The following is a 21,072-nucleotide window of genomic DNA, read 5'->3' on the forward strand; positions in this document are numbered from 1 at the left end:
CTGGATCCCGGCATGAGCTGTGAATATTAATTCACTAATAATTGGTTAACTGAGGAATCATTCAACATACAGATGGGAGGAGCTGGATTTGCTCTGTAGCTCCTTGCTTGGCAAGTTTCCAATCTCCGCTGCAGTCACTGGTGGTGCCGGGGTCAGCCACCCCATCCCCAGGACAGGAAATTGTTCAGCTGGGTCCCTCCCCTCTCCCAGGACAAACACATATAAGGTGAGCCCAACCCCCAAGAGATCATCTAATTGTGGGGTTAGGCAAGTGTAGATTGCAGTGCAGTTTTGATGAAATTGCTAGTTACAATCCTGTCAGTAAATATACAACATAACAGTAAGTCTTTCAGTAATGACATCACTAATTTACCCTTCAATGAGGCATTTGGCTGGTATGCAGCAAGAAGGAATTTGTATCTTTCAGAAACTTCCAGTACATAACACCAAGTTTATGAAGTCACTTATGATGGGTGGAGACAGCAGCCATTTTCGAGCACTGTCAGGGGCTTGGATTTTGGCGGGGTGATATATGAGCATGAATAGAGGATTGACTACTTTTTGCTTTTGGTTTCTATCATGAAAAAGCAAAACAAGAAAACATAAGGAGGGGTGGGGGGGAACTGGATCGGAGAGAGAACCATGTGTAGCGGTGAAAGGATCAGCCAGTGCCTTCAGCACAGAAAAACCTTAGAGAAAAAACAGGATTGACATCCAAACTTTCAGATGCCCAGAACCTAATTCACTCCCATTATCAAGTATGTTTGCCGTTCGCAATTTTGCCATTCACGGGAACATAACCCCCGCCCCCCTGCCAATGGCAGGACTTTATCTTATATTTATGACCTTTAGTTCTGGGGTCCCCCATAAGTGGAAATATCTTGATCAATCAAACCCCTTCATAATTTTAAAAACATGCATCAGATCATTAAAGCTACATTTTTGTGTTTCGATTGGTTTTTGGGGCATGGGTGTGGAGGTTGGCAAGGAGAGAGAAATCCCTTCGCAGCTCAACACACAACAGACTTAATTTGAATTAATAGCTGAGACTGGGGTGGGGAGAAGAATATTACTCTCTCTGAAGACACTGGGAATAAAGTTCTTTGCTACTAGCTCAGTCTCAAGTGGCAGTTCTTTCTGTGGAAGACCAGCTAGGCTGTAATCACAGCTGACAAAACTGTGGTGGATCAGGGGACAGCTCGTCTGTTTTTTTCACCAAATGTGGTTCTGCCCCCCACCCCGTCCAATTAGATTAAATTTATTAGTGGCCATCTTTGACTTTTATTAAACACAGAGATAAAAACAAAAAACTACTGCGGATGCTGGAAATCCAAAACAAAAACAGAATTATCTGGAAAAACTCAGCAGGTCTGGCAGCATCGGCAGAGAAGAAAAGAGTTGACGTTTCGAGTCCTCATGACCCAGTTCTGTTGAAGGGTCATGAGGACTCGAAACGTCAACTCTTTTCTTCTCCGCCGATGCTGCTAGACCTGCTGAGTTTTTCCAGGTAATTCTGTTTTTGTTTTTGACTTTTATTTATGACTTCTAGTTCTGGTCTCCCCTGCAAGCAGAAACATTTTCTCGTGTCTACCCTATCAAATCCTTCCAGAATTTTCAGAAGAAAAAAATCACCCTCCGCCATTTTTCTAGAGAAAAGGCCCAGCCTGATCAATCCTTTCTGATAGGGATTAGCTCAGTTTTGGCATCATCCTTGCAAATCTTATCTGAGCTTCTCCAGTGCCTCTATTTCCTCTTTATAATATGGAAACCAGACTGCAGTTTTCCTGTAGCACACTTATGTCTATCCACTTCACACTCGCTTGAATGCAGTGAGCACTCTCTGAAGCTCCCTCACCTCCCCCAGCCAATTTTCAATATTAGACCTAATAAGGAACTTATACAGAGGAACCAATGTTCCTCAGTGCATCAGCCTGTGCGTTGAGTATAAAATTCACCAAACCAAAGTGGGAGGTGGAACATTTTCTGTTTCAGCCACCAAAACCAGGTCTATAATTAGCAATGAAGTTTAGTGCTGAATTAGGGAGTTTTGTTCTCCAGGCCAAAGTTTGTTTACAACTGTCTTAAGATGTTTCAAACTCATTTGATATAGGATCTCCAAAGCCAATATATCAAAGAAATCTTCTTCACCCAGTTTGATCAGGGATTGAAACCAAAGACCAGAGTGTAATTCAGGGCACCACAATGTTTCCAACTATAGTGGCTTAAGCACAGAGAGGATAGAGTGATAAGGCCAACTTTCCACAACATGGCCATTTTCCTGCTGCCAGCACCCACAAGTGATCAGTTGTATTGAAATCACAACCTCTGGTTTGTAAGTCCACCAGGGCTACTGTGCCCATCACACATTCACACTGTCCCGGACAGGCTACTGGGTAGAGATGAGGAGTATCCTTGCTAATTGTCCCCTCTGCATATCGCAGTGGCCCCATTTACTGTCTCACCCCAGACCAACTGCATTAACACAGACTGGTGACTGCATTCTATATTGTATGATGTACAAAATTAGATATCAATAGAGGATTCTACAAACACAAATTCATACCTGCCAAAAGATTGACAAGTCATTTTGTAATCTCTTTTTAAAAAAAAGAGATTAATGTAATTTTGCTCTCCTCCTTGTTGGATTAAGCAAGGCAACTTACAAATCCCTTGCAGCATTAAAAGGTCAGTAAGAACTGCGGAGTACGACACACAGTTCAGAGAAATGCTTGATTTAAATTGAGAAACTTTTGCTGTACATAACATAGGAGTTTGCAGTTATACAGCATTTCTCTGATTTATTTAATTCCATATCCAATGACAGAATGGGGTATACAATCACACTATACAATACAGGGGCACTCCATCCTTTATAAGATCCACGTAATATAAAAATTGCAACATTAAAAAGCCTTAGTGGACAAGAGGATGGATCATAGCCATTCATGATTTATGACAATATTCCCTCTGACCCTGGTTGAGGCTGGCAGACTCCAGTGAGGCATTTACAAACTGGGTCCTCTTCTGAGAGGAAGACACTTGTCTAATCTCACTGCTGTCTGTAACTGGCCCTATTTATAACACTTGTGGAAGCTTTCTAAACCAAAGTTTGTAGCTTTGGGTTGAAAGGGTTTTTTGTGGGGGTGGGTGGGGGGTGTTTGGCACAGAAAGGGAGGGAAGGTTCAGAGGAGACAGAAGAAAACAAGGAGAAAAAAAGGTAAATCAAGACTGCTCGTTAAACAATATGTGTAATTAAATACTGTTGTAGCCTTGAGCTGGGAAGGGGTGGGCAGAGAGGGCAGGGATATACAAGAAAAAATACGAGTCAGCATTCCCACTCCCAATCCCTATCCAGTGACCCCTGCTGGAATGTGTGCAGCGCTAATGTCGGATGAGCACAGGATTGGGTTTGGATGCAATGCCCCGCACAGTCAAATAACACCCTCTTTCTTCTACTCGCACATGGATTCTTAGGCAAGATAGCAGAAGGTACCAGCAGGACAGGAGGGGAGGGTTTGTTATTTCTCCACAAGTGTTATAAATAGACTCCACGCACTCAAAATAAACTATTATGCATCGGATTTTTACATTCTTAGACAGCAGATACTATTATTCCCACTGTAATTAAATTAAGAACCCAGCATTCTCCCACACAGTTTCACATCACTTTACTGTACAAAAAATGATTTCACAAAACACACACATATACACAGTGGACAGCAATTACCAAGTAAAAGACCAGGGGGAAAAATACCCCAGTAATACAGTCTGCCTTGAGTGTGTAATAATTCACTGTACAATAAGTACTGTCAACAAGTTGGGATCTTCATGGAAAACTAGCGGCAAGGGCTTCCAGAGTGCTTTTAGGCAGCTCCAAGTGCGCACTATCCAAATAATGCAGAAACCTGCAAAAATAAGACCAGAGTTTGTAAATTAAAAAGAAAATGATTTGCTACAAATACACATCGGCCAGAATTTTTAGCTTGGTGGGTGGGCGTGTGCCTGACCCGACAGAGCGTGAAGTGATGCACGATCAGCCGAGCGTGCCGACATCAACGTGCAGTCGTGCGATAGCTCGGTTGCCGGGCACACGCCGGAGCCAGTAACGCGCCCACCGGCAATTAAAAGGCCTGTTAAGGCCATTAAGTTATCAATTGACGTTAATCTTTCACTGCCCGTTCAACCTAACGGTTGGCGAGCAGGCAAAAAAGGTCAAGCGGCCTTTGCATTTTTTTGGAAACCTCATCCACGGGTGGGATGCGGTTTCCAAAAGCAAATAAAAAAAAGTTTTTATTTTATTTGTAATTGAAAACGACAATGCTCGTGTGACAAAGTCACATGAGGGGACATGTTTTCTTACATTTTTCTGCTCTTTTAAAAAAAAATGTCTCTTCCTCTCTAGGTTATTCAGCGCTCTCTTGCGCAAAGTTAGCGCTAGTTCCGCTCACCCTCCCTCCTCACCCCGCCCGCACAAGCAGCCCCGAGTGCTGCCACTCGCATATCGCCCTGGGCGAGCCTTAATTGGCCCGCTAGTATGAAATCGCGGTGTGGTGCCAATCGCGGGCGGTGGTTGGCTTCCCGACTGATCCCGCACGCCAAGGGCAAAATTCTTCCCCACCAGGTCTGATTGAGAGAAGACAGATGTGGGTTGGTGGACATGAATCTCCGTAGCGTACGTTCCAGGTCAAGACTAGTTTAAACTAGATCTGCTGCAGATAATACACTTCAAGCTCAAACACCGGCGGGCATTGTTGCGGGTGGGATGGGAAAATTTGGAGAGCCGTTAAAAGTCAATGGCTCTCCAAATTTTTCCGTCTGGCTCGTGACGATGCCCACTGGTGTCGGGGACGGAAAATCCCGGTCTAAGCCTCTGTAAACTGGCAGCAAAATAACAACTCAATTATTCCAAATCATCTTTGTCATTCCACCACCATCCCACCTGAACAAAACACTATCATCCCAGATTAAATCACCAAACCTAGACAAACAGATTTTAGTAAACCCTAGTGACTGGTAAATGAAGCAGTTGCACTGTGCCCACTGAACTGTGAAAACACCCAAGAATACAGTTCCAGATGCTGTCCTACTTTTTAAAGAGTGAAGTATTGTTGATGTTAGATTTGTCACTAGTGGTAGCAGTGAGAGTGAATTAAAATAGTTAGACAGCCTTAAAAACATGTGGCCCTGTGAGACTATTCCTGTGATACCAATACACAAAATAAGTTGTGATAATGTGGTTTTAAGATATCACAGGATTAGGCTAGTGCTTCAGCGTATGGCTGCATATAGGCTTGTCTGCAATTTATTATAAAGGAATATTTCCATTCTGTGAGACAAAATCAGTTGGAGGCAGAGCGGCTCCCCACAGGTAGTTTTAATAAGCGAGCAGGGCATGTCACACAGGGGCATTGACACAGGTTTTGGCCAGCTTAAGCAAGTAGCATAAGGAGAAACCTAGGGGCAGGTCCACCGTAGAGGCTGCTGTCGAGAAATAAGTGAGAGAGGAGATGAAACAAATGATATTCAGAAGGTTCAGAACTGAATCATAGTGTTTTTAATTGGTTTAGTTAATGAACTCATGGGCTGAATCTCACCTGCACTCTATCCATCCAACTGAAAGGAAAATATAATTTTAACATTTAACTTTAACTCTGAGTGGGGATTTTAGAGTGTGAATCAGTGAAGGGAACCATTCTCCTTTGGCCTTTTGCTTCAAATAAATCTTCGCTGATAAGTCTTTAAATAAAGTTGTGGAGAAACATACCTGCGTTTTAGTTTGCCTTGTTCTTTCAGTTTCTCTGTCCTGCAGATAGTGCGGAGAGCTGGCAGATATTCCACAGCACTTGCTCTCCTGTTACCCAGACTTACAAACGCCTTGCTAGAGAATACAGTTTTCAGCACCTCTATTCTTTTAGATGCAGTGCTGAAAGACAGACAACACATGCATATTTCAGCATTTCCCAAGTTCAACCTCAGAAAAAAAATCCTTCAAAAGGTGCTACTGATCTCACATTTATTTTCTCCTGAATGTGCAGCAGCTTCTCTGATTTTAAGCCGCTTGTACTGACCACACATCTCTATCCTTCACCTTCCTGCAGCTTGATCTGGATATCAAAGTGACTGGATATCAATCTTACACCAATCAATACTCACTACATATCAACTTGTTATTCTTTGGCAGAAAGATCAGCTTCAGTTAAAATACCCAGAGGATTGAAAGCAGAGTCTCAGTCAGGAAGGTTAGGCTTTCTTGTTGGGAGTTCCTGCGCACAGGTGTGAAATGGGACGGAATGGGCTCTTTCAGAGAGAGAGAAGGAAAGGATCTCCCTGAGTGTCTTTGTTTGACTACATAAGAAGTTATGGAAATATGACAATCGGCAGGAGGGCTAAGTGGCAACTGAGTTGAAATGTCAGCATGGCAACTTAACACTCACTCAACTCATGCAAGGAAGGGAGACAAGGGAGAGACAATTTGCAGCAAGTGATTATTAAACTTTTTGGTACTGCTCGCTTTAGTGACTTCACCAACATTTCAAAGCACTAACTAGACTTTGAACCAAATTGCTACCAAACCATTGACAGGAGCAGTTGAAAATATTTTCTAGTTACTGGAGCATATTGGAGATTTGGTGGGGTGGGTGGATGGATGTGAAGGTAGGAAACAGCGAGCTACAGGTTACATAAATTAAACGGAATTCCCCATACATTAATAATCACTGACAAAGTGACAAACTTACTAGAGGAGTGTTGGTGCAAAGTTGAGATATTTGAAGCCTACCATTTATCCTGTACTTGTACAATACATATGCAGAATAATAACCCAAGCAGGTCAGTAAAGTGCATTTATATATTTTATCAAAAGGTTACGGTCAATCTGAACGCTGGAAGGTCGTACAGGAAATAAACAGGATGAATAACTAGTTAACTAACAGCAACAAAAACAGGTCAAGGGAGGCATTGGCCCTTTGTCTAATGCTCTGGTATCTTTTACATCTTTTACATCCACCACAATCAATGGGAGAGACAGATCTTTGATTTAAGATCACATCTGAAAGACAGTTTCAGGCAATTCACCACGCTACAGGAATGATCCATTCAAGGTCTAGTATGAAACTTAAATCTACATCTTTTGACTCAATCAAGTTGACAATGGATAGATTAAGGGAAAAAGAGCCCCCAAGATAATAATTTTACCTATCAAAGGATGTGTGAGGAAACACAGCGAAATTAATTAGATTAAAAATTAAGGAGATTTCAGAGCCTGGACGCAAGGCTAAAACAGTGTGGAATCTCTCACAACATCTCTCGTCGTATAAAGAAACACATTGTGATGTTTGTATGAAATGTTTGACCCATTCTGCTCTGTTGCAGCTGAAAGAGGAAGTAATCCCAAAATAGCACTATCTCAAGTCTCATCTGGGACCGTGAAGGCATGGTTGGTTACACCTCAAAGATCACCCTTCTAAGAATGTGGATGCTTGTTCATTCTACACTCTTTCCAGGACCTGCACTAACTGAACTGTAAACAGTACACTACAGAATGTCACTTTGGCTCAGCAGTGACATACACATTTTTTAAACAGGGAGATGAGGGTCTGAGGTTCACTTGGGCATATAATCCAGACTGGTAGCCAGTGCCGAAGCGGCAGTGCAGAGGGAGCGCCGCGCTGCTAGAGCGGCAGTGCAGAGGGAGCACCGCGCTACTAGAGCAGCAGTGCAGAGGGAGCGCCGCGCTACTAGAGCGGCAGTGCAGAGGGAGCACCTCGCTGCTAGAGCGGCAGTGCAGAGAGAGCGCCGCGCTACTAGAGCGGCAGTGCAGAGAGAGCACCTCGCTGCTAGAGCGGCAGTGCAGAGGGAACACCGCGCTACTAGAGCGGCAGTGCAGAGGGAGCGCCGCGCTACTAGAGCGGCAGTGCAGAGGGAGCGCCGCGCTGCTAGAGCGGCAGTGCAGAGGGAACACCGCGCTACTAGAGCGGCAGTGCAGAGGGAGCGCCGCGCTACTAGAGCGGCAGTGCAGAGGGAGCGCCGCGCTGCTAGAGCGGCAGTGCAGAGGGAGCGCCGCGCTACTAGAGCGGCAGTGCAGAGGGAACACCGCGCTACTAGAGCGGCAGTGCAGAGGGAGCGCCGCGCTACTAGAGCGGCAGTGCAGAGGGAGCGCCGCGCTGCTAGAGCGGCAGTGCAGAGGGAGCACCGCGCTACTAGAGCGGCAGTGCAGAGGGAGCACCGCGCTACTAGAGCGGCAGTGCAGAGGGAGCGCCGCGCTACTAGAGCGGCAGTGCAGAGGGAGCGCCGCGCTACTAGAGCGGCAGTGCAGAGGGAGCGCCGCGCTACTAGAGCGGCAGTGCAGAGAGAGCGCCGCGCTACTAGAGCGGCAGTGCAGAGGGAGCGCCGCGCTACTAGAGCGGCAGTGCAGAGAGAGCGCCGCACTACTAGAGCGGCAGTGCAGAGGGAGCGCCGCGCTACTAGAGCGGCAGTGCAGAGGGAGCGCCGCGCTACTAGAGCGGCAGTGCAGAGGGAGCACCGCGCTACTAGAGCGGCAGTGCAGAGGGAGCACCGCGCTACTAGAGCGGCAGTGCAGAGGGAGCACCGCGCTGCTAGAGCGGCAGTGCAGAGGGAGCGCCGCGCTACTAGAGCGGCAGTGCAGAGAGAGCACCGCGCTGCTAGAGCGGCAGTGCAGCGGGAGCACCGCGCTGCTAGAGCGGCAGTGCAGAGGGAGCACCGCGCCACTAGAGCTCCCTACAAGGGCAACTAGGGATGGACAATAAATGCTGGCCCAGCCACTGAAGCCCACATCCTGTGAATGAATAAAAAAAAATCTTCAGTTCTGGGGGCTGTGGTTCGAACCCTCTGCTATGGTACTATAACTCAGTTTCCCCTTTGTCTTTGTTTATGGTTAGCTCATACTAGTTTGGACATAGATACCCGTGGTCCCGCCCCATGGGAAATTCTATCCCACCACTGGCTTGTATTTTTTTTACATTTTCAATACTGTTGAAGTTATCTGTACTGAACTCCATTTCAGGCATTTCAGCAAAGATTTAAATATGCTAAAATCTTGCCTGCACTTCTAAATCTACAACTCATCTTTGCATCATCAGTGACTAACTAGACAGCCTAGATTGATACCGAGATCCCAGATTATTTACGTACATCAAGACTAGAAGAGGGTTCAAGCTCAGACTGCTAGGATACCGCGCTCCACAGTTACCCTACCTTACCAACACCCACTCTGTACTTTCTCTTTTGCCAGTTAGTCATCTACATAAATGTCCTATTCCGAAGTTAACACACTGCTCCGACTGACAATCTCAGTCTTTCACAGAGTCAGGCATTTATAAAAATAAAACCATGGTGGCAGAAATTTTGCACAAACACTTATTCAAGAAGTTTCACAAATTTTGCAGAAGTTAGTGAGGCAAATAACACGCCAGAGAGAACAAGATACAAGTGTCAACTGTTAAATCCCACCTTGTGATTCAAGTATGTTCTATTTGTGGCATCACAGATGCAGAGTTTGCAGTAAAATCTTTCTGACTTCCTCTTTTAAAAAAGAGGAAGGGAAGAACTTGCATTCACTGAACATTTTCAGTCTCAGGGCATCACACAGCCAACGAAGCGCTTTCGAAGTGTGTCACACTTTTAAAGTACAGCAGTCACTTTGTGCAGTAAGCTCCCACTGACAAAAGTGTGATAAACAACCAGGCAATGTATTGCAGTGATGTTGACCGAGGGATAAATAACAGCTCCAGGACACTGGGGAGAACTCACTTGCTCTTCTTTGAATAAAGCCATGGGAACTTTTAAGGCCACCTGAGTAGGTTTAACACCTCTTCTAAAAGACAGCACCGCTGATGGTGTAGCTCTCCTTCAGTACCACACTGGAATGTTGGCCCAGATTTTATCCTCAGACCCTGGAGTGGGGCTTCAGATTCTACTGACTCAGGGGGAGAGCACTACCCACTGAGCCAAATGGCTAGTGCAGATTCCTATACTTATAGAATCATTAAATCACTGAGATAAATACACATTTTTTTCTTCACATATAATAATGAGGGAGCCATACAATTTAAAAGCTGGGGAATCTCTACAAGCTCAACTGCACCACCAACAGGTGTTTACTGGCATTGCACCCACACAGACAGTGCCGTACTTGGAAAAAAACAATCATTCTTGGGACGTGGGCACCCCTAAAGAGCCAGCTTTTTTTTCTTGTGCATCTCTTGGGCCTTCTTCTTGAAGCACTTACGTAGATGACTAACTGGCTAATGAGAGTACAGAGTGGGTGTTGGTAAGGGAGGGTAACTGTGGAGCGCGGTATCCTAGCAGTCTGAGCTTGAACCCTCTTCTAGTCTTGATGTACATAAATAATCTGGGATCTCGGTATCAATCTAGGCTGTCTAGTTAGTCACTGATGATGCAAAGATGTGTTGTAGATTTAGAAGCAGAGGCAAGGTTTTTAACAGCTTTAAATCTTTGCTGAAATGCATGAAATGAAGTTCAGTACAGATAACTTCAACAGTATTGAAAATGTGGGGAAGGTGCTCCCACTGTTAGGAGGCCCGAAGTTTGACACAGCGACGATGATGGAACTGTCAGGGATGGTGTACAACCTGGAGGTGACGGTATCCCCACGGACCTGCTGCCCTCCTCTTCCTAGATAGTGGAGGTAACAGATTTGGGAGGTGGCACTGAAAAACCCTTGGTGAGTTTCTGCACTGTATTCTGTGGATAGTGGATGCTGCAGTCACAGTGCACCAGTGGTGGAGGGAGTGAATGTTTAAGCCAGTGGGTGTGCTGCCGATTAACTGGGCTGCATAAGAGGATTGCTTAGTACGACAAAACAACAGAAAATGTGGAAACACTCAGGAGGTTTGATCCATTTCCTCATGACTGGAAAATATTCGGTCAACAGCATTTACAAAAGAACAGAACAAGGGAAAGGGGAAAAGGAAAAAGAAATTGAATGTCTTGGGAAATACTTGGGTGAAGGACAGGAGACAGTTAAATGGCAGCAGGAAACAAAAGGAGGTATAGGTGAGAGAGATCAGAAATAAAAGACGTTTATAGGTGCGTGTGAGAATAGCTAAAAGAGCTGGGTACAAAGAGAAGCCTGAAAAACAGCAGGGGAGGTGGGCAGCAAAGATTCCTGCTGCCCGGATAACTAACAGAGCCTCATGTACAGGCTGCATCAGCTCGTGGCTCACTGTAGAGTAGGTTGTCCCCAATCCTAGATATTAATTCCAGAACAGGCAGAAATTTAAAGATTTAACACTGACCAAGTCTGTGAGACATAGCTCCCACATAGCTGGGCGGGTGTGTGGTCGTGCTATAAGCACAAAGATGTTGTGCAGGGGACAAACAGGTCGTACACAAACAGTGATCCCTTTAAGAGGCACGCATACTTGGTAAGCTTAAAGGTTTGTGCAGTGCCACAAACAGGCCAGACACAGCAAAGGGTTATTAGAGACAACGCTGGTGACAGGGTTGCTAAGTAAAAGTTATACAGTGATGCATTGCAACAGACTGAGAAACAAGTTCCAAATTTTCCCCTCCACAACTATATATAGGAGTGGGGGGAAGGGGAGGTATATATGCATAGGGAACTGTAATAACATAAAAAAATAGTATCCTGGTGCAATCCAGTGAATTAAATAATTTTAAAATGCAGTTATAAGCGTCAAACATACCTGGTGTGATAACGGGAAAACTGTGTGAACACAGCATTATGGTTTTGGTGATTTGGAATGTGAAGGGTGAGCTCCTCCATTGGGTCTTTCGCTGGTTCCTCGCACTTGGTAACTGAAGGATCCACGATTTGTTGAATCTGCGACCGACACTTCTTCCAGCTCAAGGCTTCCACAGTCGCTCTCATCTCCCCAAAGCTGTGGGAGGACCACCAATCTCCCGACTCCACACCCCCCTCATCCAACATGCCATTTTTAATCTCTGCGGCAGCCCAGTGATAACCACTCTGTCCACATGAACCCTCTCTCTCAACCGCACCTCTGTGTAGACAGCAGTCCAAGAACGAGATACTGTCTGTGAACTCGGCCAGAGATCCGAGACACAAAGATACCGCCTCACAACACTTTTGTTCCGCTAGTGTCCTTGGCTTCTTTTCAGTAATTTTGGAGGGATCAGTCTCATTCCTGGAGGGACCATCCCCACTCACTCCGCTAGCTTGGCTTTCTGCTGCTTTTCCAGCAACACAAGGTGAGGTAGGAATTTCATTTGGTAAAGTCACAAAGGTATCGCTCTCATTCAGCTCTGTGTCAAACAAGTCACTGTCATCGAACAAGACGGTTTTTCTGTGTCGTTTCGTTCTGCTCGAGATTTTTACAGGGCTGGCATCGACTGATGCGTTACCATCCTGAAGCCTTCTTCCTGCTGTACATGCGGGATTGCAGACGGAAGGCTCAGCGTCCTCTGCAATCAGATTTTCAGGCCCCGCTGGATCAGGGACAACTCGGACTGGCAGAGGCAGAAGAAACGCCAAGTTATGGAATATGAAGTCCAGCCGTCTCCTCTGGAACTCCAGGAGAATCTGCACTTGACTTCTCCACTGCTCCAGTGAAATGACCTCCTGCTGAAAGGCAAATCACAAACCATACAGATACAGACCAGTATTAAGAAGAGTCACTGGAGCACCTGCTGTAACCCTCTCAATGTGTCAGAGCTTCAGAGGAAATCTACACTGCAGGCTGTTCTCAACACAGAAGCTATTTTTAAAAAAAAATTTGGGTTCACTACTTAAAAGTTTCTTGTATCTACTCATGTACAAGGTAAACTATTTCTTCTGCTACTGTCTGTCCAGGGTGCCACATTTGACTCCCTCGAGGTAATACCTTACAACCGGTGTGTGGTGATTCCTCACAGCTGAGTTTTATATTTGCCAGTCTCTAGCAGGCTTGTCTTGTCTCTGGGTTCTTTCCATTATGAGGCACTTCTAGTCAGCCAGATCGTTAACCTGACTCTCGGCCTCCGACCAGCAGGTGGTATGCTGGCCATTAGTTTGGTTCCTACTTTTCCACTGTTTGGATGGGCCAACTAGAAGGTTCAGGCGATCAGCTATTTAACTAATCTTCCAGTTTTAAGCTGCCTCCTCCTTTCTGTGAAGGTGCTGACTCCCTATAGGGTGGCTGCCCTACCACTCCACCACCCCCAGTATCTCGCCCCTCACATATGTACCTCAAACAAGGGAATAACGGTTTATATTTGATAGCGGGGAACAGTTACCTTGAACATGGAAAAGAGATCACTTGAACATCCAGTAGTGTGTTTTAAGCCAAGCAGGTTCTCTGTGCATCCTGCGCTACATTTGGGAACATCCTGAACAATGGAGCCGTTCTTTGATGAATTCTCCAGGGTGTCTTCAGCAGCATCAGCATTTCCAACTGATTCTTCTCGATCTGGGCTTGGAACCATACTCATTTCTTCAATTGAACAATGATGAAATCCACATAAAAAGGTAAAGAACGTTTTTTTAAAAAAAAATAAAAAGTACATTTTTAATTTTGAAACAATTACACATTATACTAGATATGAAACACAATATCAACCTCTGTAATGATCTTGTGGGACATATGGGATCTCATTTAAGGCCCCTCATGTCTCACAGCAATACAGCAATTTCACTAGTTGGGTTGGGAGCTGCTATTTTTTTAAAATTCATTCACGGAAGGTGGGCTTCGCTGGCTGGGCCCAGCATTTATTGCTCATCCCTAGTTGCCCTTGAGAAGGTGGTAGTGAGCTGCCTTCTTGAACCGCTGCAGTCCATGTGGTATAGGTACACCTAACAGCACTGTGGGTCAAAGTAATTCAAAATTCTTGATTCAGTATTATAAATATGAATCTCATTTGGGAAGAACCAGACTGAACATTATTCAGGTTTCACTTACCTTCAGCAGGGAGAGGCTTATCCACTTGGTAGCCACCTCCAGTTCTCACCCAGAACTGCAAGTGGAGGATGCTCTGTCGTATGTCACACTTATTAAGAGCAAGTAGTGCAGTGAGGTCCTTAGTATCAGTTCTTAAATTTTCAGCTAGGCACAAGAGCTGGAGGTAGCTGGCAACATTTGCCTGGTGTAAAAGAACAGAAAACAATACCCTTATTTTCATGGAACAAAACAAGGCTGCATATGTAGTGATGTCATGAGTATCAGCCAGCTTGGAGATGATTGCAATTCCCCTGTCAATCATGCCTGGAGACAGCTGTGCAGTCAGTAACTGGGATTGATTCCACGCACATAATTTGTTTAATGTAACTATCCTCCAACTCACTGCATTTACTGGAGAAATAATCCTGCTTTTATTGGAAGGCTATGTTGTAGTTTCAGGATGGGTTCTGTTTGCTGCAGTTCATAGAGACTCTGCTTCAATGGGCTGTTCGTTGTAAAATAGACTGTTTGCTGCGAGTCCAGCCACAAGTCCCACCAATGTTTGACTTATTGGCCAACACAGTGGCGTCAATACTCACTTTGATAAAATAAGGTAATCTTATGTGAGTTTTAAAAGCTCAATGCGAGGCTTGGTGAAAGCACTTCATATTTCAACATATGGCCTTGGATGGTTGGTGAAAACAACAGCCTTAACTGGGCGGTTAGCAGCATCTGGTTATGTTCTGGATCCCCCATTATCTGTCATAATGGAGGGGACTGCGCTCCACTTCCCCACCAGGCTTACACTGGAAACTAATCAAGAATTCCCCAATTTCAGGGGTCAATGCCAATGAATGAATATCCTAGCATGTGAATGAAGACAAATACATCATAAACGAAAGACGATGTAACTTTAATCACCAAACAGCAATTACGGAATGCAAACAATAAATGAAGCTAGGCAGTGTCCCACACATTTTGCTTTTATCTTAGTGTCCCACACATGCTTTGTTCTGGATTAACTCTGGTTTGTGATAGGGATCAAAAACAGAAAATGCTGGGAAAACTCAGCAGGTCTAACAGCATCTGTGGAGAGGGAAAAAAAAAGAGTTAACGTTTCAAGTCCTTATGGCTTCTTCAGAGCTCTGAAGAAAAGTCATAAAGACTCATAACGTTAACTCTGTGTTTCTTTCTCTCCACAGATGCTGTTAGGCCTGCTAAGTTTTTCCAGCATTTTCTGTTTTTGTTTCAGATTTCCAGCATCTGCAGTATTTTGCTTTTATCTATGTAATCAGGATGGTAAATGATAGGTAGGGAGTGGATACCAGTAACTGATATTCGACTTACGAGAAGATTTTAAAAGGCAAGAGTCATTTCCTTGTGCTACTCACAAAGCCAAAGTAGAGGTGCCAGAGGTGGGTTTGCTGGTTATTCGCTATCTATAGTTAATGCAACGCTTGAGGAGACTCTGGGAAAACAGATATTGTACCCATATTTGAAACCACCAGGGATGCCCTTTCCAGATGACTATTCTGAAAATAAGGCATTGCATCTATCACATGACTCCCATTCTATGGTTAATAGTATCATCTGCAATAGTATGCTGAATAATTCCTGCCTGAGCTTTGAAGCAGTTTTGTAAACAGGTTACACAAATCAGTTAAATCCTGTAAGTCACCCGAGAGATAACTTGTCATTTTCTATCACAGGATTTCTTACTGCACGTGGTACGATGGAGAGAATGAAGTTTAACTTCTTCAAACCAACAATGGGATGAGTGAGGAGAACGTAGGGAAGCCACAAATTGATTTATTTCTGTCACAGTTTACAGAGTCAGATATTATGACCAAAATAGTTGTAAACACATGGAGAGAGCGTACTCATCCTCACAGCATGGATATAAACTGGTTATCTATATTTTAAATTGCAGCTTGTGTGTAGGCTTTCAAATATATTTCATGGGTCCCACTTTTTGAACTGAGAATTTTCTGACACTCAGGTGAAGGACTGAAGAGCTAAATGTGCCCATAAGACTATACCTCAGCACCAGTCAGTCAATGCCTGCAGGAAAGGTGAGAAAGCGGGAGATGAGAATTCTGTAATACTCAGAAATAAGTAACAAGAACATAGAATGATAAAGTTGATATATCACAGGAGGTTGCCATTTGGCCTGTCGAGTTCATGCTGGCTCTCTGTAAGAGCAATTCAGCAAGTTCCAATCTCCCGCCTTTTCCCTGTAACCCTGCAAACCTTTTATCTCCAGGTAATTATCCAATTCCCTTTTGAAAGCCACAATTGAATCTGCATCCACCAGGAGGGAGACAGAAAATAAACTATAGGCCAGTTAGCCCAACATCTGCCATAGGTAGAATGCTGAAATCCATTATTAAGGAAGTAGTAGCAAAACATTTAGAAAATCATAATAAAAACCATGTTGAGTCTACTTGATTGTATGAAAGGGAAATCGTGTTTGACAAATTTATTTAAGTACTTTGAGGATGAGTGTGGATAAAGGAGAACCAACGTTATAGTGTATTTGGATTCCCAAAAGGCATTAGATAAGGTGCTACCATAAAAAAGTAAGAGTGCATAGTGTTGGGGGTAGAGGATTGGTTAGCTAACAAAACTGATCAACAGAAAAGAGTCAGGATAAATGGATCAATTTTCAGGTTGACAAACTATAACTAGTGGAGCGCCACAGGGACCCGGGCTGGGCCCTCAACTATCTACAATTTATAATAAAACTTGAATGAAGGGATTGAGCGTATTGTAATTAAATTTGTTGACGATACAAAGATAGGTGGAAAAGCAAGGAGGACACAGGGTCCACAAAGGAATGTAGGTAGGTTAAGTAAGTGGGTAAAAAATTAGCAGATGGAGTATAATGCAGGAAAACAGGAGGTTATTCACTTCAGTAGGAAGAATAGAAAAACGGAGAGGGTTACAGAATGCTGTGGTACAGCGGGATCTGAGTGCCCTCATACATGAATCACAAAAAAGTTAGTATTCAGGGACAGCAAGTAACTAGGAAGGCAAATAGAATGTTGGCCTTTATAGCAAGGGGGATGGAATATAAAGTTGGGAAGTCTTTCTACAACTGTACAGGGCATTGGTGAGACCACATCTAGGGGAGAATTTTCTCCACGTCAGGGGGGTTGGACGGGAGCGGGCGGGCGTGCAGCAAATTGCCGCCCACGATCGGCTGTGCGCCCCCAATTTACGTGGGCGGGCCAATTAAGGCCGGCCCAGCGTGATGCGCACCTGGAAACGCTGAGTGCTCCCTGTGCAGGCTGGGGGGAGTAGGCTGAGTCAGGGCCTGTGAGGAACGTAGAAATCTCCCTGAGGCAAAGAGCTGCCTCAGGGAGATTAGTTTGATTTTTAAAAATTTTAATAAAAGACAGAAAAAAATTAAGACATGTCCCCTCATGTGACAGTGTCACATGAGCTGGGACATTTCAATGAATTTTATTGAAAAATTTTCTTAAACTTTAAAAATCTTCATGAAACCTCAACCTGCCCATGGATGAGGTTTCATGACAAATGTGAAGGCTACTTGGGCTCTTCGCCTACCCGCCAACCTTAAGGTTGGACGGGCAGCTCAGTTAAGCATTTTAATTGATATTTAAATGGCCTTAATAGGCCTTTGACAGTTCGGTGGGTGCACAGCCGACTCCAGTGCGCACCCGCTGGCCGAACTGAATATCTAGACCCTTAATGATTTTGAACAGCTCAATTAAATCTCCTCTTAACCTTCTCTTCTCTAAAGAGAACAATCCCAGCTTCCCCAATTTATCCTTGTAACTCAAGTCCCTCATCCCTGGAATCAGCCTCGTAAACCTTTCCTACACCCTCTCTTCACATCCTTCATAAAATGTGGTGCCCAGAATTGGACCCAATTCCCCTGTTGATGCCAAACCAGTATTTCATAACTGTTCATCATAACTTCCTTGCTTTTGTATTCCATTGCTCTTTTTATAAAGCCCGAGATCCTGTATGTCCTTTTAGCCACTTGCTTAACCTGCCCTGCCACCGTCAATGCTTTGTGTACATATACTCCCAGGTCTCTCTGTTCCGGCACCCACTTTAGAATTGCACTGTTTATTTTACATTGCTTCTCCTAGTTTTTCCTACCCTACAAAAATGTATCACTTCACATTTTGACATTAAATTTCATCGGTCACATGTCAGCCCATTCAGCCAGCCTGCCTATGTCCCCTTTAAGTTCATCACTATCCCCCTCAGTTCACAATACTTCCATGTTTTGTGCCATGAGCATTTGCATAGCACTTTCATGAACTCAGGAAGTCCCAAAGCATTTTACAGCCTATGAGCTACTTTTTGAAGTGTAATTATTGTTGTAATAGCAATATGCCGTCAAATTGTGCATCGCAAGGTCCTACAAACAGCAATGAGATAATAACCTGAGGAGCTATTTTGTTCTGTGTTAGTTTATTGGCCAGGGACACTTGAGAACTTAAGATGTTTCATTACAAACTACAACAAACAAACAAAAAAAAACTGAAGAAACTTACTGACGATGGCACTTTAAAGCAGATTTCTTCGAAGCAGCACTCAAACATTAAACTGAAGTTGGGATCTAAGGATCAATAACAAACACAAGGGCTGATAACCATTCAATTTTTAAAAGTGTAATATTTCAACAGAGGTGTACACACGTGACAAAGCACCAACCAGCTGTCAATGGAACTTCCCCATGTTGCTGACTGGCTGCAGGTGGCATATGACAGCAAACAGACCAGGTACAGATGGCACAATGTTACAACTGGGAGACGCATCAAGACCATTATTTTAAAAAGTAGAACAACCCATTTTAGGGCAACTACTAGATTGTAGTTTGGTAGAACAGAGACACGTGCCCACAAGTTTCCACTCAGATTCCCCATCTCAAGTTGGGAAGAATTTACTAAATGTGTGATGGTTTCTCTCACTCTGACTGCTCACCATTGTATTGATCAGGGTTCCGTATTAGTGCTAACCCTGCCTCAGTACTAATTTAGATTATAATTCCCTCTGTCCTCATCTCAATCTAATTCCATATTATTCACATTGTAATACAGGATTTTTAAGCTGAACAGTGACAGGATCTCAGTTTAAAACGTCATGAAAAAGATGATGCGATACAACCCCACTTCAGTACTCAATCTTTTCTTCAGGGTTGATGTCCATGTTCCCATCTACTCTACTAAAGCTCCTTATGATTTGGAACACAACTATCAAGTCTCCCCTAAACCTTCTCTGTAGTAAAGGAGAATGCTCTCAGCTTCTCCAATCTCCCCACTGGGCTGAAGCCCCTCATTCTGGCTACTATGCTCCTAAATCTCTTCTACGCCTTCTCCAAGACCGTGACATCCTTTTATTGTGGTGCCCAGAATTGGCCACAATATTCCAAGATCAAAGATTTATAAAAGGTTTAGCATCAACTTTCTTGCTTTTATACTCCATGCCTCAACTGATAAAGTCAAGGGTCCCATATTCCTCAACATTTTGATCTACTGTAAAAAGATATTAGTTTCAATGCTCAAAGATCCTCGAATCCTCAGGTGGAGAAATAAAGGAATAACCTTTAAGTTTTTAGTAACCGCATGCAAATAACTGGTGTGTGTGTGTGTGTGTGAAGAGATAGATGGAATACAAAGTAACTAATTATTGCAGGCAGAAAGACATGGAAATTCCCCAACCATTGCTATCTGACTGTTAATCACTCAGCACAAGGAAATGAAGCCGTGTGATCTAAGCTTTAAATAGAATGCATCACAGATACTTACCAGTGGTGGTGAGTATAACTGGCCGCTTCGCTGTTGCCATGAAGGTCTTAACTGCATTTAGAAATCCAGCATCATCATCAAATATTACATCTACCTGTTAGAAAAAAAACAGAATGAGCAGCATGACCATCACTAAAAGCAACAAGCAGTAGAGAGCTTGGCGAGTTGTGCAGTGGGTAGAAACTACGATGCAGTGTCTCACTCTTAGAAATGACCAGGTTCATTCTGAGGTCCTGTACTGTACAGTAGGTTGAAATTGATAGGGAGATTGCATATACACAGAAACGTGTGTGTTTAAGTGTAGAAGTACATGCTTATGCACAAATGCACACAGAATTGTTACAGTGCAGAAGGCGGCCATTTGGCCTATCATGTCTGCACCAGCTCTTCGAATGAGCAATTCACCTAGTGCCTAGTTTCATTTAAACCAGGACCATGCAAGCTTTCCTTCTTTGCATCCACTTAGGCGCACTGAAAGTAAACTCACAGGCCACATGTAAAGTCTAAATCGATGTCCTCATTAACTCACATGGATCTCGAGCAGCGGATACCAACAGGTCATGGAGTTTTGATTTAGGATGTATGCAGTAATACAACAAGTGTTAAGAACAGCCTCTCTGAAACTCAAAATTCAATTCGGACAAACCAACGTGTGAAGGGAAAGGCCTTCACTGGAACAGGAGGAGGCTATTCAGCCTCTCAAGGCTGTCAATTAGATCATGGCTGTTCTACATCCTCATCAACTTGCTTTGGTTCTGTAATCCTTAATACCTTTGTCTAACAAAACCCATCAATCTTGGTTTTGAAATTTTCAGCTGATCTCCAGCCTCAGCATTTTTGGGAAAAAGAAAAAAGGAGTTCCAGATTTCCACCATCCTTTGTGTGAAGAGGTGCTTCCGACATCATCCTTGAATGGCTTAGCTCTAATTTTAACATTACGCCCTCTTGTTCTGGACTCTCCCAGCAGAGGAAATAGTTTCTCTTTATTCAATCTATTAAACACCAGAATTAGATCGTCCCTTCATCTTCTAGACTCAAGAGCCCGGGATTACCCAAACTTGGACATCTGTGTGACCACTGCTGCAGTTGGGACATCTCCACTGCAGATCTTTAGCACGTCTAGTTTTATGGAGTGTAATTTCATTTCCTACGTATGCAAAGGAAAACTGTCAAAAGAATTCAGGTATGATACCCAAGGGTGCTGGATTTTGGACATGAGGCCATGTGGGATTTCGGATTTTCCCAGATTTTGGACGTCCCACCTGGCGTGTTGTTCGGAGTTGACACGTTTTGTTATCATGCAATAGGTTCAGTCACAGAGAGTTCAATATGTCAAGTTTATATCCAGTTCTCATGCAACATCGATCTTCAGTTAGCAGTTTGATGTATGTCTGGCTTTTTACATTTTG

General features: G+C 43.9%; 1 protein-coding gene across 1 annotated transcript in view; it reads right to left on the bottom strand.

The window, feature by feature from the left end:
* Positions 1-2,729: 2,729 nt before the first annotated feature.
* atad5a (ATPase family AAA domain containing 5a) overlaps positions 2,730-21,072 on the bottom strand; it is a 49,623-nt gene continuing 31,280 nt past the window's right edge. The window contains exons 18-24 of the mRNA XM_078529059.1: positions 19,664-19,757; positions 18,410-18,474; positions 13,899-14,079; positions 13,237-13,433; positions 11,688-12,586; positions 5,765-5,923; positions 2,730-3,905 (exon numbers count right to left, since the gene is read on the bottom strand). Of these exons, the coding sequence (XP_078385185.1) occupies positions 3,827-3,905; positions 5,765-5,923; positions 11,688-12,586; positions 13,237-13,433; positions 13,899-14,079; positions 18,410-18,474; positions 19,664-19,757 (1,674 nt within the window). The 3' untranslated portion in view covers positions 2,730-3,826. The remainder of the gene's footprint in view (positions 3,906-5,764; positions 5,924-11,687; positions 12,587-13,236; positions 13,434-13,898; positions 14,080-18,409; positions 18,475-19,663; positions 19,758-21,072) is intronic.

Source organism: Cetorhinus maximus, chromosome 24 (genome assembly GCF_964194155.1).
Source record: "Cetorhinus maximus chromosome 24, sCetMax3.hap1.1, whole genome shotgun sequence".
In the NCBI taxonomy this organism is placed as follows: Eukaryota; Metazoa; Chordata; class Chondrichthyes; order Lamniformes; family Cetorhinidae; genus Cetorhinus; species Cetorhinus maximus.